Raw genomic sequence first — 9,341 nt, forward strand, 5'->3', positions numbered from 1 at the left:
TAAAAAAATCCTACCAATTAATGCACGATTTCGAGAGATACTAAAATAAGAAAATCAATTCCAAATTTGGATCAATTATCTGAGATTTGACTATAGTACCAACGTATCTGACTCTAACTGTAACGCTCCATCCTCCATGTAGATTATTGGCTCAGTATCTTGATTTTGATCCACAAGTCATACCACGCGGCCCAAAAACTTAAGCCCAAAGTACTAATAGTAGTTTACATGGTTTATTATATGTCCAAAATTACCCATGTAGACTTCCGATATGAAATTGATTTTGAGTCCGAGATCTTAAGAGAGAACAAACTCCTAAGTCGCATGCTTTACCTACAAGGCCAAACACTCAGGGTTAAATTGATTTACGTTAAAGCAGTGGCAACACTGTATTACGTGACGAATTCTACACGTGTGAAAGCACTTATTCACACAAAATCATTTAGTGATGGGCTTTTTACCACTAGGTATAAAAAAAAGTGCATCTTAATATTTCTATTAAGGAGTAACACACTTTTTAATTATCACTAAGTCTAGGCGTGTACTGAGAAAGTTCTTAGAGCTGAGAACATCTGAGAACGAACTACTACTAAGTCTAGGCATGTGTTGGGAACGTCTAAGAACATTGTCAGAGTTGAGAAAGTTCCCAATACTGAGAACGTTTGATGACGAATTACCACTAAGTCTAGACGTGTAATGAGAACGTTCTTAGCTTTGAAATATTCAGAGCTATCAGTATTACCACTAAGTCTAGGCGCTGTCAGTATTACAAATAAATCTAGGCATGTGCTCTCACGTTCAACGTTCTCGATGAACGTCGGTGGTCAATGATCAACGCCAATAATTGGTTAACAGTCAACAATAGTGGTGGAGAAGTAATTTTGTTATAAATTTTTTGACTTACCTTGAGTCTATATGTTTTTTCTGATTTGGGCCCGACCTGGTGTAAATTATGTTGGATGTTCTGTACCTACACGTAAATTGCATGACAATAAGATTATGCTTCTTTAGCAGCATCCTTTTTACTTTCCGAAAGCTAATGCTTTATATTTTTGTTTTTGAAATGAGCTAATGCTTTATTGGCTTTACCCATAAGCAAAAACCGCCAAGAAGCAACCCTCAGGGTAAAATAAATACATACGTACGAGAAATTTTTGGGTGCTGGGTGGGTACCACATCATCCGGCCGGCGTGGTGTTCGAACAACACATCCGGACCGTTCAAAAGTGTATTGAACGGTTCAGATTGAAATACTTTCCCCTCTCATCTTAACACTTTTCTCCTCTTTCTCTCTCCATATCCGAGCCGTCCAAAACCAAAATAGATGGCCCGGATGCGCTGAGAGTGCACCATGTAGTACCCGCTCGGCACTGAAAATCTTCATACGTCCGCATTATATACCCAAAATCGTGCCTTATTTGTAACTGTGCTTGAAACAAAAAGTATAAAACCACATTACGAAAACGCACAAACACTCACAAGGATATGAACCCAGGAGGTCCCCAAATGGGACGGAGAGAGTATTGACTTAAATTAGACATCAATTGTGCTCTAAACAATTTACAAATGTGAAATTTTTTCTTCTGTCAACGTAAAGCTATATAAATAGCTATTGATGCTTTTGTCTTTCACAAACGTAAACAGTATACACAACTGCTGATGTTCGATCATGGTTGTGACTTTCGATCCTTGTTGAGGATCGGGAGTGGGCTCACAATGGTTCAAAACCAAACCAAGCTGGAGGATAGGAACTAGACCAGAGCTTGGTGACTTGGTCTCCTCTCCCCTCCGCCGTTTCTCTCCCCACTTCCCACTTCAAGTACCATTACAGTTAGATCTGATCAATTACGTTCGGAAGAATTAAATGTTATAGTACTATTAGTTTTGACAAATAAAAAAAGAAGGTTTTTAATTTACTAAAATGCATTTCACAACACCACTGGGGATGACAAAGCCGACTCATATATTTTGGAAGCCCAAAGCAAATTTCCTATATTGAGCCCCTTCCATAATAATGAATTTCTTAAAAAAATAATAAAAGTACAAAAAAAAAAAAAAAAATTGAAAGGATACAATTAAAACAATATAAATGTAAAAAGATATGATTGTAAGAGTTTTTGAAGAAAATAAGATACAATTGTGTTTTTATTTGAAACATTATGATATTATGTAAGTTACATTACAGTAGGGCCTCAATTTTAGACCAAAATTTGGGGGCCAGAAGCGGTCCTTATGAGCCGGCCTTGGGGGATGATAGGAGCAATTACGAAATTACCTAATACTTCTAACTTAAGCTTTATGCCTTTATCAATAAGCATTGCAATTAATAAATTAGCAATGCTTATTGATACATTAATTGCAAAGTGCAAACTAATACATTAATTTTCTTATCGTGTCATACAAGAAGTTAGTATGGAGAATTCTGTCTCGTTCAAAATACCGGCGAACCCGATTGTGAACAATTCACCAAATTCAAGATGCTGTTCCCGTAATTATTCTTGTTCTCTTCGAGATTGCCGCAGAAAGTTCCAGCGACCATACCGGAGTTTTCGCCCGCGATGGATGGGTACAGTTGATTAGAACTGTCGAACAACAGATCGCCAAGCCCTGCTGCTTCCATAAAATTAGGTAGCAGGATGTTTTCATTTCCTGTAGCCATAGAGTAGTCATCATGATCTGTGGAATATCCCAAGCCCTGAAGCTGCAATAGTTCAATCTCCATTCTTTCCAAGTCAGCCCCTGCTTTCATAATCATGGCTTCACCTGTATTGGAAAATTATCCAGTGTAAGCAATTAATTGACAAGAAAAATGTTCTGTTACCAGTTTTTTTTTTCTTTCCTTCAGACTTTCATTTTTATGGAACGAATCGGAAAAGTAAAATTTTTTACTTTTACCCAAATATTTTGAACAAGAACCACTTTTAAGTAAAAAAAATTCGACTTTTTTTTTAGTTAAAAGTGGTCATTATTCAAAATATTTGGGTAAAAGTAAAAAAATTTTACTTTTCCGATTTGTCTCATCGAAAAGAATCAAAAAGTCAAAAAAATTTGACGCAAAACTACCAAATGAGAAAAAAAAATTCAAATAAGGACAACAAAAAAAGTGAAAAAAATTGTTAGCGGAACATCACTCAAAACAGCTGTGTTACGCTAACCGCTCTATTTTACTACTTAAACATTCACTTCTTAACATTTTACCGTTGATCTCGGCAATCAATAATCGGAATTTTAAAATCACGTACTCTTTCAGGGAAGAGTGATTTTAAAATCCGGACAGCCCAAAATACTTTTGAACGGTGAGATTAAAAGCAGTGGTGGAGCGGTGGACGTGGAGTCTTTGATCTCCAATTCAGACCATTAAATTAATTACTTCCAAATAAATTAGCACCGATTAATAACCTACGAGAATTTGTTGATACCCTATAGTGCGGAAAAAACAGGTACGTTATATATATATATATTGCTGTCGTGGTACTTTTGACATTATGAGCCTAAGCTATTTTTTTGGAGTTCTAAATGAAAAAGAATGACCAAAAAAATGTCACATAATTAGATGTCTTGATAACTCATGTTTCCGGGAGGAAATAGATATTCGTGTTCCAAAAATTACTGATGGCGCTCCATTGTGTTCATGAAATTACTAGTAACTTCACATTATAAGTGGAGTGCCATCAGTAATTTTGGGAGCGCGAATATCAATTTTCTTCCGGGAACACTACAAAAAAAGAGAGCAATACTCACAAAAAATTTGTCACTAAAAATTTTTAGCTACACACTTTAGTGACAACTTTTTTTTCACTATTGCTCAAATTTTTTTTTTGGTAGTGAAAACAGATATAGAGAACAATTAATTTGACATTACCTTTTTTTGAGAAGTTCAATGTGGATGTAAGAGAGTCAAGAGAACTATTAGTGGCGGCAAAGGTACGGGCGGCAAAGTCGTTATATTTTGGTGCTTTTAGCCATGATCCCAGCCAAGCTATTAGAACATCCAGACATAGTGGTTGGAGTGGCAGAGGCGGCAGTGGTCGTTTAGTTGTCGTTTCGTAAATGAGCTGAGTTGAACCCGAGGAGCCCAGTTGTGTTTGGAAAGGATTGGGGACTTGTAGCTTGGACTTCCAAACGAGTCGGGCTTCGGCTTCAAGCCGTGCGCCCTCCCACTGAGCCATGTGGCTGAGGTTGGCGGCGTCCTTCAACTGGTCAGGACTGCGGGCGTGGCTCTTCTGTTTATGAGTCACTGGATCGATTCCCATCTTGATTAACCTCTTTTTGAGGTGTGTGTTCCGGTAGTTCATCGGTTCTCTTTGGTAAGTGAGCTGCTATGACTGACCATCTAAATTAAATTAACCGAATTAGTGACAAGTATGATAAAAGAAAATACTACGTATGTTGTTTTTGTAAATCTATATCTGTATTAAAACTATTATGCGGAAAACAGATATAACAGGATCTTGAATTCAACACATCTCAAGAACAATAAATAGCGTACCTTTGATGGCCATCGTGATTAGAAAGAACAAACCCTTTAATTAGAAACATCTTAATTCTTGGCTCACCTTCTTCTCTATGTCTCTACTTTTCTAGAATACCCCAGTACTTTAATTGATGGAAAAACCGTATGAATAAGAGGGGAGTATTCTACCTTTTATAGAGTAGAGAAGAAGACCTTAGAGATAATTATTAAAAGACACATAGTCCATCAAAGTCTCTTTTATTATCATGAGTTTTCCTTAATCTATAATTCTAATTAGTTATCGTAATGAACCATATCATTTTATTGGCTTATCTGATAGTGGAATCCCACATATACAAAATGTGAAGGCTAGTGGGCCACACTAATGGGAAAAAACTAACATTCTCCCACTTGACCAATCAAGCTGATTGTGATGCAAAGTGTATTTCTTCAAAATATGCATTTTGTTTAAAATGACTCGAGTGGGCTCCACACTAAAAAACTTTGACATGTGATCACGGATTTAAAAATAGCCAATAGGTTCAAACCAATTAGAAACTTTAATACTGTGATTAATTCAGATCACCAATGTGAGTCATAGCGGTTGTATAGCACCATGCCACATTCCCTTCTATGCACCACACCATTGATAACCTTCACTAATCAAGTCCATAATAGGAAAAATATCATTATTTAGGCTGTAATGCCTAAAGCTCTTGTAATTTGTCTTGTTAAGACATTTCCTGTTGAACATAATCCAAAATAAAATGTGCACGCATAATTGAAAACAAGAAAATCAGAAACAAATTTTTTATTTGCTCTAAATAGTGTCAATAACAATAAGTACTCAACTACTAATATCAAGTATTACTCAAAAGACCCATCCTAATAACATGTTCTTTGTATGTCTTTGGAGGCAATCCCTTTGTCAACGGATCAGCAATCATAAGAGTTGTGCTTATGTTTTCAATAGACACTTGTTGTTTCTAGACTCGTTCTCTAACAACCAAGTACTTTACTTCCATGTGTTTCGAACCACTAGAGTACTTTCCATTCTTCGAGAAGAAAACTGCAGCGGAATTATCACAATAAATCTTCATCGGTCTGGCAATTGAGTCGACAACACCAAGATCAGAAATGAAGTTCCGCAACCATAACGCATGACCTGTGGCCTCAAAGCACGCCACAAACTCAGCCTCCATTGTAGATGAAGCAATAATGGATTGCTTCACACTCTTCCATGACACTGCCTCACCAGCTAATAGAAAGACATAACCTGATGTAGACTTTTTGCTATCGTGACAGCCAGCAAAATCAGAGTCCGAGTATCCGATCACATCCAAATGATCCGATTTGCTATAAGTAAGCATATAGTCCTTAGTTCCTTGGAGATACCTCATAACCTTCTTCACTGCTTTCCAATGTTCCATTCCTGGATTACTTTGATAACTGCCCAGCATCCCTACTGCAAAACTAATATCCGGTCTAGTGCAAGTCTGGGCATACATCAAACTCCCTAATGCTGATGCATATGAAATTTCATCCATTTGCTTTTTTTCTAAGTCATTCTATGGGCACTGGCTTTCATTAAACTTGTCACCCTTGACAATGGGCGCATCACTTACCGAGCAAAGCTGCATATTGAATCTCTCTAGAACTCGGTTAATATATCCCTTCTGAGACAGTCCTAGTAGTCCTCGAGATCGATCTCTAAAGATCTCTATGCCAATAACATAAGCTGCCTCGCCCATATCAACCATTTTAAAGTTTTTCGAGAGATATCCCTTAGTTTCATGTACTAAACCAAGGTCATTACTGGCTAACAAAATATCATCCACATATAGCACCAGAATGATAAACATACTCCCACTAACCTTCAGATATATATACATTGATCAACAGCATTTTCTTTGAAACCGAAGGAGGTAATGGAATCATTAAACCTTAAGTACCATTGCTTGGAAGCTTGTTTAAGACCATATATGGATCTCTTTAATTTGAATGCCAAATGCTCTTTCCCTTTTATTGCGAATCCTTCAGGTTGCTCCATGTAAATATCCTCATCCAAACTACCATTCAGAAAAGCGGTTTTCACATCCATCTGATGCAGCTCCAAGTCATAATGAGCTACTAGGGCCAAGATGATTCTAAGTGAGTCCTTCTTTGACACAGGAGAGAAGGTCTCTTTATCGTCAACGCCTTCTTTCTGAGTGAAACCATTGGCCATAAGTCTGGCATTAAATCGTTCGATATTGCCTTTTGCATCGCGCTTAGTCTTAAATACCCATTTACAGCCGACTTTCTTACAGTTAGTAGGCAATTCAACGAGATCCCAAACTTTATTCTGGTCCATTGATTTCAACTCATCATTCATAGCGTCAAACCATTTATTAGAATCATCACTATTCATGGCTTGTGAAACGAAATCGGGTCTTTCTTAATCCCAATATCGAAATCCGATTCTTGTAGATATACCACATAATCATTTGAAATGGCAGACTTTCTTTCCCTCTGAGATCTTCTCAGAACTGCCGGTTGTGGTAGTTCTACAATACTTTCAATGGCAGTATTCTCATGAAGTGGAGAATCATTACCTACATGTTGTTCATTCTCCTCAACTGGTTAAGGAATAACAACTTCTCGACGAGGAAGAATTGTTGGGATATCAACTCTTTCTTCATCGAAATTAACCTTTCTTGATTTCTCACTCCCACTATTTTTGCCATTTTCTAGGAATTTTGCATTTCCGGTTTCAACTATTCTCGTACTATGGTTAGGACAGTAAAATTTGTACCCCTTAGACTTTTTTGGATAACCAATAAAATATCTAGAAATTGTTCGAGAATCTAACTTTTTCTCTTGTGGATTATATATTCTAGGTTCCGCTGGACAACCCCAAATATGTAAATGTTTTAAACTGAGTTTCCTACCAGTCCACAACTCAAAAGGAGTAGTTGGAACTGCTTTACTAGGAACCCTATTTAAGAGATACATAGCGGTCTTTAATGCTTCACTCCACAAGGAAATAGGTACATTTGAAGAACTCATCATACTTCTAACCATATTCATAAGTGTACGATTACGCCTATCAGCAACACCGTTCTGTTGTGGCGTACCAGGCATTGTGTATTGAGCACGAATATCTCGCTTTTCTAATAGTTTGGCAAATGGGCCAGGATTTTGGCCTGACTCATCATATTTTCCATAAAACTCACCACCTCTATCTGACCTCACTATTTTGATCTTTCTATCTAATTGTCTATCGACCTCAGTAATGTACACCTCAAGGATGTCAACGGCTTGAGACTTTTCATGAATTAGATATACGTAACCATAACGTGAGAAGTCATCTATAAAGGTGATAAAGTATTTTTGTCCAGTAAAACATGGAATATGACTTTCGCAAATATCAGTATGGATTATCTCAAGAAGTGCATTCTTCTAGTGGCACCTTTCTTTGTGTGTTTAGTTTGCTTTCCCTTAATGCAATCCACACAAATTTCAAAATCAGTGAAATTTAGGTCTTTTAAAATCCCATTCTTCACCAATCTATCAATTCTATCCTTGGAGATATGCCCCAATCGTCTATGCCACAGGGTAAATGATTTTTCATCAATTCGACCACGTTTTAAACCAACATCCGAATGCAGGGTCACTAATGATTGTGCATGTAGGTGGATAAATTCAAGTAGTGCTTTGAACAGCACTGGAATGCAGCGGCTCCACGTGCCTCTTGAACATAACCCTAATTCGTCAGAGAAACCCTTATCCTGCAAAACAGACAAGGAGTGAGCGCACCTTTGCCTCTCGTGGCAAAGGCCCTCCGATGCCTTTGTTAGTATTTCGTACTAATGATCAAACCCTAATTATCAGTAGGAAAGCAATAAGAATGCAGTGTATTGCGTACCTTTCACCTCTAGGTTTACCTCATATTTATAGATTTATGGATGCTTGCTGTCCAAGCATCCATGTTGCCATAGGATTCCTAACTCGTATAGGAAACCCAGGATATCAAGGAGTCTCGTTTCCTTTATCAGTTTATGGAAAAGAGTCCTTTTAGGAATCTTTTCCTTTAAGAGCCGAACATCCCATATTCGTTGGGTATCTTTCTCAGATCCTATATTCTTGGGATCTTTATCCCTTTATGGGATATGACTACTCTGGAACCTTCCAGAATGTTCCCTCAAATAGTACTTCTCTCTCTGTTCGGCCATCTCATGGCCGAACAGATGGCCTGGACCAATTACCTCACGTGTTACTGGTCCTGAGGAAATAATTTGAACCATATCCTTTGTAAGGAGCTTTCCTCCTGTTCGGCTCTCTCTTGCCGAACAAGTTTCTATGAACAGTGGCATCTCATGTCACTTTTCTTGTATTTGGTCCTAATAACATCTCATGTTATTGTACCGAGAATCGTACAACCTCTCTGGACTATTGACTTCTCATATCAGTGGTCCACAGTGCGTTGACCCTCAGTTGACCATGCTCGGGCTCATTTTGCACCTGTTCGGGAATACCTCCCTACAATTGCTCCCCAGCTTTGCTCGTTTATATTTTACTCAGATGACGAGTAAAGCTTTTAAGCGAACAAATTCACTTTGTTTCTGCACCTTATTTCACATATTGGTGCAATATTTCACCACTTTGCTTAAGAAAAAATCATCTTTTCTTGTGGCCGTCACAGGCTTTTAGCCCTAACCTTTACACGCGTCGATCATCGTATTGCGTTCCATTAAATACGAGCTGACGTGTTTATGGGAAAACGGAACGCTCAAACGGCGTCTGGTATGACGTTTCACGTACGCCACCCACTTTTGGGGTATTTTTGGGTTTTCGTCCCATTTTTCAAAACACCCCAATCTTCCCCTTAGACTCCCTCTGCAGAAGAA

At 37.9% G+C, this 9,341-nt stretch overlaps 2 protein-coding genes across 2 annotated transcripts; both read right to left on the reverse strand.

Moving 5' to 3' along the window:
- Nucleotides 1-315: 315 nt before the first annotated feature.
- LOC131309380 (transcription factor MYB106-like) lies at nt 316-4,294 on the reverse strand. The gene is made up of 4 exons (XM_058336030.1): nt 3,862-4,294; nt 2,440-2,762; nt 905-970; nt 316-333 (listed from the first exon to the last, which is right to left on the reverse strand). The coding sequence occupies exons 1-4, from the start codon at nt 4,292-4,294 to the stop codon at nt 316-318; spliced, it is 840 nt and encodes a 279-aa protein (XP_058192013.1).
- Nucleotides 4,295-5,438: 1,144 nt separating this feature from the next.
- On the reverse strand, nt 5,439-5,999 carry LOC131309382 (secreted RxLR effector protein 161-like). The gene has a single exon (XM_058336031.1). It carries the CDS (start codon nt 5,997-5,999, stop codon nt 5,439-5,441), a length of 561 nt encoding a protein of 186 aa, XP_058192014.1.
- Between the last annotated feature and the right edge of the window lie 3,342 nt (nt 6,000-9,341).

The sequence above is a fragment of the Rhododendron vialii genome, chromosome 12a (genome assembly GCF_030253575.1).
Source record: "Rhododendron vialii isolate Sample 1 chromosome 12a, ASM3025357v1".
NCBI lineage: Eukaryota > Viridiplantae > Streptophyta > Magnoliopsida > Ericales > Ericaceae > Rhododendron > Rhododendron vialii.